The following is an 18411-nucleotide window of genomic DNA, read 5'->3' as shown; positions in this document are numbered from 1 at the left end:
TAGAGACCTACTCCTTGTCTCAGCGTGGTTCCTGGCTGTTAGGACAGTTAGTTCAGTCTAGAACCAATATATCTCCATATATAGTACATCAAGACAGAGATTTTTTATTCACTTTCTTATAGCCTTCCTATGAACCAACAATGAGGTGGGTCTCTTCATTGATAATGGGGATGTTTGCAATGGATTGTTTCCATAACAGCCTCTAGAATCTTATTAACCTGGGAATCAACTCTTACAGGTATCCTGCTCTATTTTTCTAGGCATTGTGCCCCATTTTTCTCACATGTGCCCACAGTAGTGGGGTCCCATTAACTCATAGTTTTCCTTATCCCTTGGACTGGGGGTGGGGAATGAGAGCTTTTAAAACCTAATCACTGCTCTTCAAAGCAAGTGTTGGGTTCAAAGTAAGAGTTCCTTCCTATTTCTTTTCTTTTTCTTTTTTACTATCACAGAAGAAGAGAATTGAGGTTAAGTTATTTTAATGAAACAGGAAATTATTTAGCAAGAGTGATAGGAGTATGGTTGAACCAACATAAGCATGGTTTGTACAGCAGAATGCTATGAATTGTTTCAATAGAAAATATAATAGTGGCATATTTATTAAGTCCACTAACATCCTGCCAAACTATTAAAAAGAACTTAGGAAAAAAGGAGCAGCTGGATGACCAATGTTAGGAATCCAGATCAGATACGCTTATTTATTTATTTATTTATTTATTTATGGATGTTTTGGCAAGTTGCTTCTATGCATCATCCCTCCAGGACTTGATAGCCGTGTTTAAAGCAAACAGTGAACAGAGCATTTGGATACACCATTTTCAGTCATACCTGTAGCTTCTCAATGATATTCCTATAATCCCATGAGGGTCCTCCAAGGGGCTCTTTAAAGCGAGGGCCACTACGAGCAGACATCCGCCAGCCCATGGCTGCCCTTTGGACCATGTTAGTGTGACTTTTCATGAATAATGTATTCACTTGACTATCCAAATCCACTGGGATCGCAATTCCACGGTTCTTTGCTTTGGAAGAACACCATTAAAAATATATCAGTACATATATATATAACAGTAAATACCTCAAGCGAAGAGGTGAATTTAGACGTGTTCGACATAAAATTTTGTTGATAATGGAACTTTGTGTCAAGCTCCTTCCTTCCTTCCTTCCTCCCTTCCACCCTTCCCTTCCCCCTTCCTTCCTTCCAAGACCAAAACATATAGATGTAAAATTGGTAAAACTGCTGAAAACTATTAGCTTTGATAGAAATATTAATACTAAGCAGTCATCTCATTATGGATTCTACAGGTAGTCCTCACTTAATGACCACTCATTCAGTGACCGAAGTTACAACAGCGCTGAATGAGGGGAGTTTACAATGGGTCCTTGTAGTTGCAGCCACCACAATGTCCCCATGGTCACATGATTGCAGTTTGGGTGCTTGGCAACCAGTTAACAATTACGACATCGCAGTATCCCGCAGTTATATGATTGCCATTTGCAACCTTCACTGCCTGCTTCCAACAAGCAAAGTCAGTGGGGAAGCTGGCAGGAGGCCGCAAATGGCAATCAGAGCACACTGCTGCAACCACACGGGATTCACCTAATGACACAACTGGGACTGCTGGAACTGCCGTCATAAGTTGGCATGGTTATGTGACATCATGCCTTACGAACACGTCCCAATTACTGTTGGTGAGGACTACCTGTATAGGCAAGATAATATTTAGAGACATTTAATGAGATTACATCACCCTCATTACATTACACCATAATGTAATATAAGAAAAAATGATCTTTGATTTCCACAAGGCCCATCCCACAAGGACAAAACCTTCATGTATTTTTGCTACAAACTGCAGTGGCATTACTTAATTTCTTGAGGAAAAGCAACAGCATTTTTCACTGAACAATATAGGAAAAAACCAACTCGTTTCTATGCCAAAGAGAAATGTAGCAGCCCATGATTGATAGGAGTATTTATTTTATTTATAACATGTATTTATACATCATCCAGCTCCTAAGACTCTAGAGAGTTTACAATAGTAAAGATTAAAAGAGCCACAACAAAAGCTGCTTGGGGAAAAAAATAATCACCATAACGGAATCAATTCTTCTTCAGCTAGAGTTACAACAGTGAAACCCACATAAAAATAGCAGGCCAGGTCACCATGAAACTTTCATCTGATAAAATTTAAAATCATAATCCAATGACCTTGTAAGTAAAACAGTCTTAACAGAAGCCTCCAGAAGATCACTTCTGGAAGTGAGATGGGCAGGGCAGAGTCAGGACCTAAGCATCCTTTCCCTGGACACTGGTCTGGGATGGAATTTGGAATTGGTTTGGAGGAGATGGTCCATAAGAAATCTTGGAGAGAAGGTGTGAAGGGATTTTAAGGTTAAAACCAGCCCTTTCCATTGGACTCAAAGACCTATTGATAACTAATATGGCAAACATAGTGTTGGTGTTACATCACTCCCCCACTAGTAGACTGGTCATCACACTGGTATGCAACATAGTCAGCTGAACCCAGTTACTTGGGGCATAACATGGAGACTGTTTTTGTTTCCATTCCCAAATACCCTGTAGTATTGTCTACAGGATAACTGTCATGCACTGCCTACCTCCGAGTAATACACAGACGCTGATTCCGTGAAACAGGCTCTGGTTTATTCGCAGTGTAGATACAGTATAGGAAAAAAGCTGAGAGTGACAGGAGCGCGCCGGTGCAGGGTTTAAATACCCCGCGCCGGTCAGCGCCCCCTCACTCGCGGTTACGTCACCCCCCTTTGTCCAACACGTTGTCCTGCCGGTAGGTGAGGGGTTGCGAGGCCCTGCTGGCGTTCCGGGATCGCCCATCATCGGTTTCTCTATTCCTCCGGTGATTGCTGTCAGCTGGGCGATCTCCGTTGCGTTAGCGCTAACAGCTTGGGTGTGCCTCGCGATCCGTTTAGCCATTGTCTCTTGTCCTTCAGTCGTTGTGAGTTGATGGCTACTTATCTTGAGCCCCTTCCCCTGTTTCCTTGCTATTGTCATGTGTGCCATTGCGCTGATGTCTTCAGCTCAACGGCACTCATGACAATAACTATGAGGTCAATGATCTTTCTTCACAACATTATTTCAGTTTTTCCAAGGTCATGGGAAATTGGTTCTACCTAAAGTTGATCCACCCTTAGTGACAGACATGGTATAAGGCACTCCAATTCTGTTTCTACCAAGCAAACATCTAATTCCAGAACTGAATCGTTCTTCTGTTCACAGCCTTCTGGAAGCAGGTGAAAACTTGGCTCATCCAGAAACACCATACCAAGCAAATTTTAGGTCATTAATTTTAGTAACTAATTTGGGGAATTAGATGTTGGATTTAATTTTTTAATCAATTATACTATTGCAACGGTTAAGGTACTAGACCCAGGTTCTCGTCCTCCCTTAGGCATGGAAGCCAGCTAGGTGACCTTGAATCAGTCACTCTCTCTGAGCCCAAATCAGCATCAGGCTCTGCAACAATCAACTGAAAAATAAAAACCCCTTGTGGTATCATGCCTTGACAGCTCCTCTTTAAGAACTGCAGTGAGAATAGTGCAAAGCAAGAGAACTCTGCAACCAAGTGGGACAAACGCTAGGAAGAACAATTAATTATAATATTGATTTTTTTTTTTGTACTGTGTTTTATTTTGTACGTTATGTCAGCTGTCTATAGTCCACTTTTCAGCCAGTGGACAAATTAGATAGATAGATGATAGAGAGATAGAGAGATATAGATTTTAAGCATCTTGGGAAGTTTATATGCAGTAATTAGGGATACATATAATCAAGATAGAAAGGAGGCAATGGCAAGCCACTTCTGAAAAACCTTGCCAAGAAAACTGCAGGGACTTGTCCAGGCAGTCTTGGAGAATCGGGGACAACTGAACGGATTAAAAAGATAATAATCATCGGGATAGTATACTGTACTATCCATGTCAGAAATGTTTCCTGTAAATCAAGATCATGATTATTTTTTAATAGTTCTATGGAAAAATGGGCATCTGCTTTTGTTCAGAATTTTTTCTAACCAGGTGACTGTGTTCTTTTAAGAAGCACTATAAGCTCCTTGAAGACTTCTCTTCGGATCTCCCTTTCCAATTTTTCTTTCTCTAAGCCAGTGTTCCTCAACCTGGGCAACTTTAAGATGTGTGGACTTCAACTCCCAGAATTCCCCAGCCAGCATGTTGAAGTCCACACATCTTAAAGTTGCCCAGGTTGAGGAACACTGCTCTAAGCAGTCTCTGCACTCAATTTCCCTCCATAAGCATGGAGACATTTTGTTAAACTGAAAAAAAGGGAGGTAGAGCTCACCCAGAGAATTTTGTTTAAAAACCTCAGGTAAGATACATTACAAAGAACAAAATTAGGGTACTTTTTCAAAGGTCCCCAGAGAATGTATCCTAACAAGTTCACATATAGTACTTCTTAGTACTATAGTAGCAATGATACAGTCCAATGGTCTAAAAAGGGTAACTAAAAATAAATTTTAAAATTGCCTATAGGAAGTAATGAGAACACCCTACAGGTCTATAGCAAATAATGAATATTGACAAGGTACATCTCCATTAACATCACTGCAAGCTACCTATGAGCTGGAGATAAAGTGCAGGCTGGTTTCTAAAGGAAATGAAGAAAAATCAAAGAAAGTAAAATGAAATCGTTTCTATTGCTCCTTCTGCTATCCTCCCATAAGGGTTAATCCTTGTATTTGCTCATACGACTTTAAAATATTCTATAGCTGATATAAAACTAGATCATCTTCCTATGCTATTATTTTAGAAGCCTCTCAAGTAAGTCATACAAAAATATTAACCACATCCAAAAGGAGAAAAGATAACGGAATGTCACGTGGGACTCAGGGATGAAAAACAGTCTCAGGCGCTACAAGAATAGCTCCTTAGGGTCGTCCCTTGGGAATACTTAGCTCCCAAATGGATTTTTAAGAAATTATGTTTATTTTACAGATCTTCTAACCCACCCTGATCCCAAAGGACTCTGGATGGTATGCCACATCAAACAAAAACAAAAAAAAGGGGGGGGGGACCACCAATGTAATAATAACTAACTCCAAATGATAATATAATAATAAATGTTGTTAATTCATTTAGTTGCTTCCGACTCTTCATGACTTCATGGACCAGCCCACGCCAGAGCTTCCTGTCAGTCGTCAACACCCCCAGCTGCCCCAGGGACGGGTCCGTCACCTCTAGAATATCATCCATCCATCTTGCCCTTGGTCAGCCCCTCTTCCTTTTGCCCTCCACTCTCCCGAGCATCAGCATCTTCTCCAGGGTGTCCTGTCTTCTCATTATGTGGCCGAAGTATTTCAGTTTTGCCTTGAATATCATTCCCTCAAGTGAGCAGTCTGGCCTTATTTCCTGGAGGATGGACTGGTTTGATCTTCTGGCAGTCCAAGGCACTCTCAGAATTTTCCTCCAACACCTCAGTTCAAAAGCATCTATCTTCCTTCTCTCAGCCTTCCTTATGGTCCAGCTCTCGCAGCCATATGTTACTAAATAATAAATGACTAAGCCCAAATGACGCGGTGGCGCTGCGGGTTAAACCGCTGAGCTGTCGATCGGAAGGTCGGCGGTTCGAAACCGCGCGGCGGGGTGAGCTCCCGTTGCTCGTCCCAGCTCCTGCTCACCAAGCAGTTCGAAAACATGCAAATGTGAGTAGATGAATTGGTACCGCTTCGGCGGGAAGGTAACGGCGTTCCGAGTCGTCATGCTGGCCACATGACCCGGAAGTGTCTATGACAACGCCGGCTCCAAGGCTTAGAAACGGAGATGAGCACCGCCCCCTAGAGTCGGATTCGACTGGACTTTACGTCAAGGGAAACCTTTACCTTTACCTAAGCCCAAATGAGGTGATTATCCAAACGATAACCCACCTAGAGAAACAAGGATAGATTGATTGACAAAAAGGCCACTGAAATAAATTAGCTTCAAGTTGTTCATGGACCTGCAGCTTTTGTATCTAAGTGGTGGAATTGCTTGAGGTTACAACTTTCACAATTTTAGGAGCTGAACACTCACATTCTTTATCTGATTTGAGTCCACAGTGCTTGAAAAAGATTGAAGTACCCAATTCCTTTAAATATATCCCCAAAAACCTACTCAAACTTTCTCCAACTTGGTATTTCCAGATGTATTGAATATTAATTCCTGTAATTCCAATCAACATACCAACTGAGAGAACTGGGATTAAAATGCAACAACCAGGAAAAGGCCCCAATTTGGGGGAGACTGTTTTAACCCCCAAACAGGAGAGTTCTATCAAAATATCCAGATAGTAGACAGTCCTTCCATGGAGAAAATCTATCTATGTGGTTGCCAGGAGTTGAAAACTACTTGATGCACATAATCAATGAATCAATCAATCCTTAGAGAAGTGTGTTATTTTCTAAGCAGAGTTTTCCAAGTTTGCCTCATGCCCCCCTTGCAGAAAATAAGCAAAAACTGTTTACACAATATAAAGCATAAAGACTGAACAGTAAAACCACTGCACAGGACAAGAAAAAGGAATGATACAAAGCAGGAGAACGCCAAAAATAAATAATAATAAAAAAATACCCCCAAATTCAAAAGTTGTCCTCCAAAGATAAGGAAATGAAGAAATACGCGCACACACAGAACACTGCCAGAAATGACACTTCCATCTCCTTTCAGCATATTGTATGCCCAATTTCATTTACTGATGATACAGAATGTATGTAAAGTCATGCAGAAAATTATAATCATTACAGCCTGGCTTTTAAAGCAAAGAGCTCTCTTAAGCAGGTACCCAATAAAGCATCACAATGAAAACACCTGGATGGAACATTCTGCTGAATACCAGGCCATTAAAAGTATGAAACTTGGCAGGTTCTAATTTGAAATCATCATGATGTTATAATGAATAAGGTGCTGTACTTCTGAAACAAGCGGTCTATTAGGACGATAGCATTTCTTCACTGCAGCAAACAGCAGGAAAAGATTAAAGACCCACACCTGCACTTAAGAATCACAAAGTCTGGGGCTTCCGTGGAGTCAAAAAAGTCAAGATAACAACCACGATCACAGAATCAAAGCCGGATCCTATTTTACATGATGCATGTTTTAAAAAAAAAAGTCAGGGCCTCGGTCATGCAGCCATGGCCACCAACGTAATTCTTTTGACCTTGTATACTCTCACCCTACCTATTCAACTTCTACGCAGAACACATCATGCGACATGCTGGGCTTGAGGAATCCAAGGCTGGAGTTAAAATCGCTGGAAGAAACATTAACAATCTCAGATATGCAGATGATACCACTTTGATGGCTGAAAGCAAAGAGGAACTGAGGAGCCTTATGATGAAGGTGAAAGAAGAAAGTGCAAAAGCTGGCTTGCAGCTAAACCTAAAAAAAACCAAGATTATAGCAACCAGCTTGATTGATAACTGGCAAATAGAGGGAGAAAATGTAGAAGCAGTGAAAGACTTTGTATTTCTAGGTGCGAAGATTCCTGCAGATGCTGACTGCAGTCAGGAAATCAGAAGACGCTTAATCCTTGGGAGAAGAGCAATGACCAATCTCGATAAAATAGTTAAGAGCAGAGACATCACACTGACAACAAAGGTCCGCATAGTTAAAGCAACGGTGTTCCCCGTAGTAACATATGGCTGCGAGAGCTGGACCATAAGGAAGGCTGAGAGAAGGAAGATCGATGCTTTTGAACTGTGGTGTTGGAGGAAAATTCTGAGAGTGCCTTGGACTGCCAGAAGATCAAACCAGTCCATACTCCAGGAAATAAAGCCAGACTGCTCACTTGAGGGAATGATATTAAAGGCAAAACTGAAATACTTTGGTCACATAATGAGAAGACAGGACACCCTGGAGAAGATGCCGATGCTAGGGAGAGTGGAAGGCAAAAGGAAGAGGGGCCGACCAAGGGCAAGATGGATGGATGATATTGTAGAGGTGATGGACTCGTCCCTGGGGGAGCTGGGGGTGGTGACGACTGACAAGAAGCTCTGGCGTGGGCTGGTCCATGAAGTCATGAAGAGTCGGAAGCGACTGAACGAATAAACAACATGAACATGTATGTATCCATGGGATATATCACATTACCACCTCCTTCAAGCATACACTGAAAAAAATATGCATAAGATACATTTGCTGAATTAGCATGTGTTATATTATATTGTAATGTTTATAGATGGATTTTTTATTTTATTGAACTGGGGTTATAAGCTGCTCCAGTCAAAGCTGAGTCTGAACAGTGTTCATCCCAACCTTTGTATGACTGTATTAAAAGTTGACTATATGCCATCAAGTTGATATTGAATCTTAGTGACCATATACAGTAGATAGATATTCTCCAGGATGTATTATTTTTATTTTATTTTATTTTTATCCCACCTTTATTATTTTTATAAATAACTCAAGGCAGCGAACATACCTAATACTCCCTCCTCCTCCTATTTTCCCCACAACAACAACCCTGTGAGGTGAGTTGGGCTGAGAGGAAGTGACTGGCCCAAGGTCACCCAGCTGGCTTTCGTGCCTAAGGCGGGACTAGAACTCTCATACCACGTCTGATTGGTTCTTGGGCTGAGAGGAAGTGACTGGCCCAAGGTCACCCAGCCGGCTTTCAGGCCTAAGGCGGGACTAGAACTCTCATACCACGCCTGATTGGCTCTTGGGCTGAGAGAGAGGGACTGGCCCAAGGTCACCCAGCCGGCTTTCAGGCCTAAGGCGGGACTAGAACTCTCATACCACGCCTGATTGGCTCTTGGGCTGAGAGAGAGGGACTGGCCCAAGGTCACCCAGCCGGCTTTCAGGCCTAAGGCGGGACTAGAACTCTCCTACTACGCCTGATTGGCTCTTGGGCTGAGGGACTGGCCCAAGGTCACCCAGCTAGCTTTCAGGCCGAAGGCGGGACTAGAACTCACAGACTCCTGGTTTCTAGCCCATTGCCTTAACCACTAGGCCAAACTGGCTCTCATATTAAAACACACAAGATATGTTTATTAAAACACACAAGATATATTATGGTAAAGTAGTAAAGCTACAATTCATAAAAAGAACAAACTCAGGAACATATACTGTAACATGATAGAGTGGGAATATTAAAAACCTGGGCAGGGGATTTGTTAAGTGCACTTAACAAAATTGTAATGAAATATAAACTAAAAGAAGCTACATTCAGTTTCGTTTTGGCCACTTTTTCCCAACTGAGGATCAACCCTCCAACTGCAAATTCAGATCTGCTACGTTGTCAAGGAAGTCAGAAGCCAGTTTGGTATGTGGAATGGGCATCCATACTCATGTTTTTGCCAGACTGGAAGACTAAATAGTTCAGGTTTATTCATTTCAGAAAGTGCTACCCTCTTCTGCCTGAAATGATATGAAGAAAGTAGCACTGTGCAAAATTATCCTGTAGAATTGAGAAGCCAACAGCTTTATATACAGCTTTATAGTGCCTATGGCTACCAAGACAATCTAGCCTCCTGATATGGTGCAGGTGGCCACCTCCAATTCATTAAAACAAGCATAATATATACAGTGATTGAACTCCTACATGATTGCCAAAGATTCCAGATCTTGTGGCTGAACAGCTGCGTGACTGCCGAAGATTACAAGAATTTGTTGCTGAACTCCAGCATAATCACCAAAGTTCCCAAGATCTTGGGGGAACTCACTTTAAGCAACAATGTCTCCTATGACCCCCAGATGAGACTATGGAAATCTCGCAAGATTTGCTGAACTCACAAGATTTAGGAGATGGGAAACAGGCCATCTTATGAGGCTCCATGATGGTCCCAATCTGAGAAAAAATAGCCAACTCCTATTCTAGAGATGCCCAGGCAGCATTATTATTACTAATTTGTAATACCAGAGAAATCACATGTAGTGGATTATGGGCTTTTTCTGTGGAGGTTGTCATCTTCTAGTTTTCATGGATTTTATGCAACATTTCCTAGAGGCTCATTTCCAGGAAGCTAATTTCATTAAAATAATTAACATTCTATACAATACTGAAAGGAAGAATTAAAAAGAACTATTAAAATTACCCACCCACTTCAGCTAACGTTTTGATGCAAGATTCCACTGAAGACTTCTGTGCTGGATTTGGCCAAGTACAATTGTAAATTCTAAATGCAGATTGTAGCAGCTGGATGAATACAGGCTGGTGTGTCTAAAAGAAGAAACATTCATTCACACAAAATAACATTTGCCATTTTATGAAATGTAACACAAATATGTGTGCTACAATTTTTTTAACACTCCATGTAGAAGAACATCAAATTATTCTTTTATTAACAAAGGATTGTCATGAATATACTTTTCAAGTGGCATTTGCTGAACTTCATTTTAACACAATCAAGGGTGGCAACTTTTCTTTTTCCAAAAAATCTTATCCATCCAGAGCCTGTGCCAGGAATTCTGGATCTGGAATGATGACATTTAAGTTTGACTTTCTGGAGCTTTTTTGCAAAAGATGCATACTAGTTTCTGAATTCTCAGAGTAGAACTCCAGCACTGTGCTTGTTCATACTGCATTCATACATCTTCTTACATAAAAATTTACACTGTTCATATTCACAGCACTATGTTTTCGGAGTTTGGCCAAAACTTCTGGGAGTTGTCTGGAGAGTACCAGAATGGGCTCAATTCACATTGGCAGATTAGGCTTCTGGAAGAGATCACAGCACAGCAGCAGAGTACGTATCTTGTGCTCAGATGTGATTCACCCCAGAGAGCGGCTGCCAATCAAAAAGTCGACTCTAGACAAGATGGATGAAACTTGGGATAGGAAACTTTTCAATGTTTCAGACTAGCTGTGTTCCAAAACTAAGAAGTGAGATGAGATGAGATGAGATGAATGCAGAAGCCATCTGAAATCACAGACCCACAGAATTACAGAATACAATGATGGGTAGATGTTTGGAGATCATCTAGCCTGTTCCACATCAGCTACCCACTACTCCATCATCCCTGAAAGACGGCCATCCAGACTCCATTTAACAACCTCCAGTGAAGCAGCATCCATTACCTCTTGTTGAACAGCTTTAACTGTTAGGCATTTTTTCCTTGTTAATTTAAACCCCTTTTTCATCCTGTTTTCAAGAACAACTCTGAACAATTCTGCCCTGTTTTCTACGTGACAGCTCCTCAGATACTCAAAGGGATAATGACTTCCCAGTTTTCTCTTTCCCAGGCTAAATATACCCAACACTGCCAATTGTTCCTTGTAAGTCTTTCCCTTCAAGCCCCTTATCATCTTAGTTGCTCTATTCAGATCACGCTTCAGTTTGGTAATGTTGTTCTTTAAAATGTGAGGCCCAGCACTGGACACAATATTCTAGGTCCAGTCTGACCAATGTCTGACAATCCTTACTTGCCTAAAATACTGTACCTGGTTTAGTAGCATAGAAGAAATACAGCTCTATATTGTCTCACCCAATATGCCCAAGCTATAGAGATCTGCTCTACTGTGGTTTTTTGAAACCTCTGCCACTTCTTAAGGCTAAGTATGGTACTTATTTTTTTTTAAAATTAGTAATTAAATGAAATACATGACAATATTGCAGGTATAGATTCTGCATGTATTAATGCATTTCCTCACTACTAAGTTGAAATGCTCTCCACTCATCGTTGAGTTGGCAAGAAGTCTACTGCCATCAAATTTGATCTGATTCTTCTCCTGCCTCTCCTGCCTCTGACTTGGAGTCCTCCAAGGTCATGGATAACAAAGCCTAACACTTTTTACACACCTTGAAGCTATCCTTGAACAGTGTGAGATTACGGAGGAAAGTATTACTGGAACATCAACATGGTGTTCACTTTAAACAACAACAACATATTACTTAACCTTGCCTCACTCAGAGGCTGGGGACAAGTTGAAGACAACCTCAAGAGAACCTTGCATTAAAAATACGCTGCCACATTAAAGGCAAATGGGGACAGGCTTTAAATGTACCATGCTGTATGGCCTTTGAGTTATTTCTTCACATTAAAAAATTATTTTTCTGATGCAAGTTTTATTTAAAAATTAAATAAATGTGACCAGGCACAAATCCATTTATTATCAGGCAGAATCACAGCTTAATTGTCTCAAATAGATATGTGTCGCCAATTTCTTACCTGGAGACTTGTGCTATTGTCTGAAAATGGAGAACTGAAAAAGCCACTCACAATACTCATTACTGGTTCAGTGACATATTTTTCGAGAGATAAATCCGCGTGTTTTCTGTCTGTAGTGGTATTACAAACCTATTGGTGGAAAGAATGATTATATGAAGAATCAAATGACACAACGCCCCCCCCCCCCGTTCATTCATCATGTTTCAAGTCAAAAACATACAGCACATGAAACACAGCAATGGTCACCAGAGGTGGGGGTCTAGGATTTTTCCTATTTTCCTTTCTTTTGAAAGGCCACTATCCCTCAACATAGTGTTCTATCCAAGTTTTAATGCACCAGTTTTCATTCCACGAAAGACAAGAAGCAATGGCATGAATGTCAACAACATGATTTTGAGGTCCAGAGACTGGAAAAACATTAGTTGGGGGCTGCATGAAATTCATGGGCTTCCACCATCCTGAGAATTGCACTGAATTCTGAAATATAAGTACCACAGTTTATAATAACAGGTACAAATGTAACACCTACAGAAAGTCGCCTTTTTCTAAACAGCTATGCTCAGTGGGGCTCCTTTTGAACTTCCTTGTTGTTTATTCGTTCAGTCGCTTCCGACTCTTCGTGACTTCATGGACCAGCCCACACCAGAGCTTCCTGTTGGTCGTCACCACCCAGCTGTCCCAAGGTCGAGTCCGTCACCTCTAGAATATCATCCATCCATCTTGCCCTTGGTCGGCCCCTCTTCCTTTTGCCTTCCACTCTCCCTAGCATCAGCTTTCTAGCAGTCATCATTTTTAGAGGATGAGAATTCCTATAGAAATCCCTTTGAACTGCTAGAGGAGTTGAAAGCTTTGGATTCAGTCAACTGTTGGACATAGTGCTGAAACTGCTTGGGAATTTATACTTTAAGCTGGGCACTTTTTTATGTGTGGTGGAGTTCAATACAAATGAATAACTGGACTTTCTATACTACATACTGTACATCTGCCCAAAGCCATTCTAAGTGAAGCACTCTCCCAGTAGATCTGGGATACTAATCAATGTGATTGGATTCTTCCAGGACTTTTTTTTTAATTTCTCAATTGAGTGTATTGTCCTAGAATTTCACAGTGATCTCCCATCTTGGTACTAAACAGGTCTGACCTTGCTTAGGTTTTTCAAGATCAGCTAGAATCAGCCAGATGCTGCCACATGTTATAACTGCCCTCAGAATGGAAGCATACAAATGTCCTTGAGTTGCCATGAACAGGGAGCAGCTAAAAGCAAATAGACAGATAAATAGACAGGCAGACAAATAGACATGACATAAAACACACAAACATACCTAGATACATACACACGGACACCAAAGTAGCCACAGCTTCCTTCCCTAAGTCCCTGAAAAGCTCCTGTAGCTTTTCTTAATAACATGGAAGTTTTCTTAAGAGTTCAGAAGCAAAGCAAAATTGAACCTGAATAATCTGGTCAGTGCTGGATTTGGCCAAGAATCACATTCCTTCCCTGCTCTTAATACCACTCTTAATATCAAGTCCAGTTCCTGGCTTGAAAAAACACTTGTATAACTTCATTCTAATAGAGCAGTGTTCCCCAACCTCAGCAACTTTAAGATGTGTGGATTTCAACAACCAGGGAAGTCCTCTCACTATTTAGCTAGATATTATTTAAACAGAAACAAATCATTTAATAAGGTTCCTGAAAGACATCAAAAGCTTACCCTTGCCATATCAACCAGAAAATTCTCAAACAGCTTCCAAATATGGTTACTGGTGTAGATTTCCTTCATTTCCACTTCAGTGTCCACATAGCAATGATTGACAAAATTCACATATGCAATCTTCACCTGGAAGTTCAAAGGAATTTTTATTGATACAAAACACAAACATGGTCATTTGATTTTCATACCAATACATCAAAACCATTTACAAAGTCTTGTATTACAGTCTACAAACTCCATCATTGTAATTTCGGTGAATCTAAGGCAACTTTTCCTTTTTAAACGTATATTACTTGGGGACAATAACTAGTCCTCCTTTCAGTAATAATACAGTATTATCAAATAGTGGTGCAATTAGAGCCAAGAATGACGTGCTGTCTTCATTTAAGCGGCAAAACACTGTTTCTTGTGACTTTTCCTACCCCAGCTCCCAAATCATGTTACCTTTTTAGGGGAGATCAACTTCATTGTTTTAATTAATGGCTTCTTATTTTCTTGATTTACCTCTTTTGCTGTAACTGCTGTAACACAGAGCAGAAGCCTTATTTTTGGCATGGCTACTCAACATGCAATCTTTTCCCTTAAGATTCATACTGTTATTCTTCTTTAGTTGCACTCTAAAGACTGGCATGTAAAACTCAGCTTACCTTAGGAACGTACAATAATAAAGCCCAGCTTATTTTAGGAACACACAGCAGCGCTCAACTTACCTCAGGAATGCAATCATCATGCGTCACCACTCGCACTATGTCATCCAATGGAAGGAGAGAATTACATTTGATCTCGGTGTAGACATTTTTGCCTTCTGTGCATGCTGCTAGCAGTTCCACCAGGGTGATGTGATAAACCAAAGGCCCACTGTCATCTACTCGGTCTCGCTCAGAGCACATCATTTGAAGGAGGATTGGAAAAGACGCTCTGTCGTTGTAGAACACTAACACATCTTCACCCCCATTGACTAGCTGAAAGGATACCAGGAATCACTTCTCATTCACTGACATGGGTTCCTCCCACTCCCAAATTTTAAGTCAAAAACATTAAATGTTATCATTGGTTCAGAATGATTCAAATTTCTCACAGCCAACCATGGACCGTCTCACCCCACCCCAATCTCTTGGCGAAGGAGATGCTGCAGGAGAGAAAAGCAATCATAGTCATTTGGGTCCAGATGCAAGGAGAGTTGGGCTCCACTTGCAACATTAATCATGGGGAGAAACTAGAACTGGCAGATTTGTCAATCCTGACTTTACAGGGTTAACAGACTGAAAAGCAAGTATGACATTTCACGAGGGCAAATTAAGTCCACAGTCAACTCTCCCTACAATAGACAAATCTGTCACAATGAATATGCTATGTATTTTAATCAATATAATAAATCATCGCAAAGGGGGCAATGTTCATCAAAAGCATGAGAACAGAACTGCCAAGTTTCTATTGGCAGCTATTGCCATAAGAAGACTCAAGGTGTCTTAATCTTGGAATGATGTCACTAGGAAGTCTTTTCATCCTTTTAGCTTAATTTTATTTTTATTTATATTTTCTCTATTTTGTTTTGCTTTGTCTCATTTTGTTCTCTTTTATTTCTTGTATCTGCAAATTTTAAGTGGCGGGTCTATATGGTGGTTTTATTGCTCTTACTGGGTTTGAGCCTGCTTTTATGCGCTGTTCTCTATTGTAGCTTCTTCACTGATCACTGACTGTAAATCAATACAATTTCAACTGTGCTTTTACATGCAGATGATATGGCATTGGTGGGTCAAGAACACAAATGGTTTGCAATGAATATTAGATTATACAAGGCACAGAATAAGTCCAAGGCAGTTGTCTCTGACAGGAAAGATGGGATAGACATTTGCAAATTACACATGAATGGCAATAAACTGAAGATGAGGAAATGGAATGAGATATTTTAAATCTTGGTAGAAAAGATACCATGTGGTCTCTTGTGATAAATGACTGTGTGTCAAAAGAAGCTAATATGGCTGTATATAAAAGTGTGCTCCTGCTCATTTTGTTGTATGGGAATGGGAGTTGAGTATGCAAGAGAAACACAAAAGTAGGTTGAACTCAGTAGAATAGAGAATTTAAGTGTGTATGCATATCAAAACAGTAACAGAGTGAAAGGTGAAGGGTTCAAAGGAATTGAGGAGTTTAAAATCAGAGCTGCTCACCCATCACGATGGCTGAATCAGATATTTACATTTGTATGGCAGAAGGAGGAGGAGGAGGAGGAGGAGGAGGAGGAGGAGGAGGAGGAGGAGGAGGAGGAGGAGATGACGACAAAGACACAGGGTCAGTAATGAACTGGTGCTAAATAAATATGGTAGAATACAAAAATGAGTCACCAGTACAAAAGAAGTACATTGAGATGGAGAGAATGAATCAAAATTGACCACAAAGCAAATTTATGAAGGATGACTAAATGTAGGAAGATTAGGAGGAAAGGGACCAAAAAAATTGTGACTGGGTGGAGTTGATAAGATCCTGAAAAATAAATAAAAATAAGGATATGAAAAGCTTGAAGAACAACAGTGTATGAAGGCATTTATGATCTGGTGGAAGCAAGGATGTGTTGTAGTGAATGGAGTTGTAAATTGTACATTTAACTGTATTTTCTTTTCTCCTAACTCACAACTTTAATTTCTTAGTAGTAATTTCTAACTATTTCTTCCTTCTTTTCTTCACTTTGCATAATGTTGCTTACCCAAACAATGAATTGTGCATGGATATGTGTGTGTATGTGTGTGTATACACTTTTCATGTCTCACAATGACAATAGTTATAGGTAATTCTAGGGAACAACCATATGTGTTTTGAAATACATAGATGATTCCAGGAAGGGTCACAGCATTGCTAGTATTCCCAATTTACATATTATCCAAAATACAATGCATTTCTGCCACCTATTAAGAAATATATATCAAAAAGTGCCTGCCCGCTCAACTCACCACAGCACAACCAACACAAGCTATGAAAAGGGTAACACTGCCATACATCAGAAACATCTCAGAAACAACCAACAGACTATTACAACCACACGGCATCACCGTGGCACACAAACCAACCAAAGCCCTCCAGAACATCTTAAGCAAACCAAAAAACCCAGGAGCCCAAGAAGAAAAAACAGGAGTTATCTACAACGTACAGTGTAAGGACTGTAACAGCCACTATGTAGGACAGACGGGCAGAAGACTGGCAGAGCGCATCCACGAACACCAACTGGCAGTCAGAAGACACGATGAGAACTCCTTAATCTCACAACACATGGACAGACTCAACCAGAGTTTCAACTGGGAAACTGTGAGCATCCTAGACCAAGCCAAATCCAAAAACTCTAGGGAATTCCTGGAAGCCTGGCACTCAGACAAAGCAGCCATCAATAGACACAGATAAACCACATTTAAACACCGTTCATAAGAGACAATTAAAAATCTAAGAATGAAACAAATAGACCAGAACATCCTCTTCAGGCAACACTCAGATAAGCAGGGATTAACACCAGACAAACAATCAAGCAGAAAACAAGATCCTAATCAAGGCACTACCAAGTAGAAAGCTACACCCGCCACCAACACTGGCAGGGCAAGCTACTCTATATAAACAGGGAGCAAACCCCACCCTCACTAGCACTGATGCTGTTACCTAGTCCGGTAATGAAATGGCTGCAAGCAAACAACCAAGCTCAGAGGGCACCAAGGACTCCATATATGTAAACTGTTTATTTTCCATTGCTGTTTTCAGCTGGACATTTTTGCAGTTATTCAAATTTTCCCTCCTGTCTGAAGCACAAAAACCCTAGGTTCATCCAATGATTTTTCCTCCTCAACACCTAGCAGAGTTTGGGTGAAATAGAACAAAAAGTCTATTGATCCCAATGGCAATGAGTCAAAAGTATAATTATAAATCAGTGGGACTGCAAGTGGCACAATCCAGGCCAAATAGTTAATCTATTTGCAATGTCATTGATTGCAGCACAGGAGTTAAACATACCCTTTTACTCATTCCCACAGAAATCAATGCAGCCTAGAAATGCTTAAGCAGGTTGATTAAACAATGGTCCTTGACTGAATTACAGCCTAGCCATGTCACAAGATTTGCAGCAGGATTGAATCCCATAGACTCTCACACTTTGTCAACACATATTTGCACAAATGGCCCCTTTAACAAAGCGTTGTGCACTGAATGCAAATGTTTGAACTATACAGAATGGCACATGTTACTAATCCGGTATGCACAGGTGTATGTACCAAAAATAACTCAGTTCAAAAACTGGGGAGGTAACTGGAGTTAATTATGGCAATATTCTAATTATTAAATATGTCATGCAAGCAAGCCACAGTGACATTAGGAGCTAGAGGAAATGACTGCTGAACCAGTGCCATGGTTAAAATGCTGGCCTTAGTTCAGAGAGACCCAGGTTCAAATCTCAGTCACTCTCTCTCAACCTACAGGTAGCTTAACAACAAAAATTGGGACTGGAATTTCAGTTGCTAAGCGAAGCAGTCATTAAGTGAATCTGACCCGATTTTACTATCTTTTTGCGGCAGTTGTTCAACAAATAATG

The 18411-nt window shown here is 40.6% G+C and overlaps 1 protein-coding gene across 2 annotated transcripts in view; it reads right to left on the bottom strand.

Annotated features, from left to right (window-relative positions):
• Nucleotides 1–18411, bottom strand: part of ITPR2 (inositol 1,4,5-trisphosphate receptor type 2) — a 233566-nt gene that overhangs the window by 114310 nt on the left and 100845 nt on the right. For both annotated transcript variants that reach the window (XM_063308132.1, XM_063308133.1), the window contains exons 31-35: nt 14558–14809; nt 13848–13973; nt 12136–12264; nt 10066–10186; nt 829–1019 (exon numbers count right to left, since the gene is read on the bottom strand). In XM_063308132.1, the coding sequence (XP_063164202.1) occupies nt 829–1019; nt 10066–10186; nt 12136–12264; nt 13848–13973; nt 14558–14809 (819 nt within the window). The remainder of the gene's footprint in view (nt 1–828; nt 1020–10065; nt 10187–12135; nt 12265–13847; nt 13974–14557; nt 14810–18411) is intronic.

Source organism: Candoia aspera, chromosome 7, assembly GCF_035149785.1.
Source record: "Candoia aspera isolate rCanAsp1 chromosome 7, rCanAsp1.hap2, whole genome shotgun sequence".
In the NCBI taxonomy this organism is placed as follows: domain Eukaryota; kingdom Metazoa; phylum Chordata; class Lepidosauria; order Squamata; family Boidae; genus Candoia; species Candoia aspera.
The sequence above is the reverse complement of the archived record's forward strand: the minus strand, read 5'-3'. Positions and strand labels throughout refer to the sequence as shown.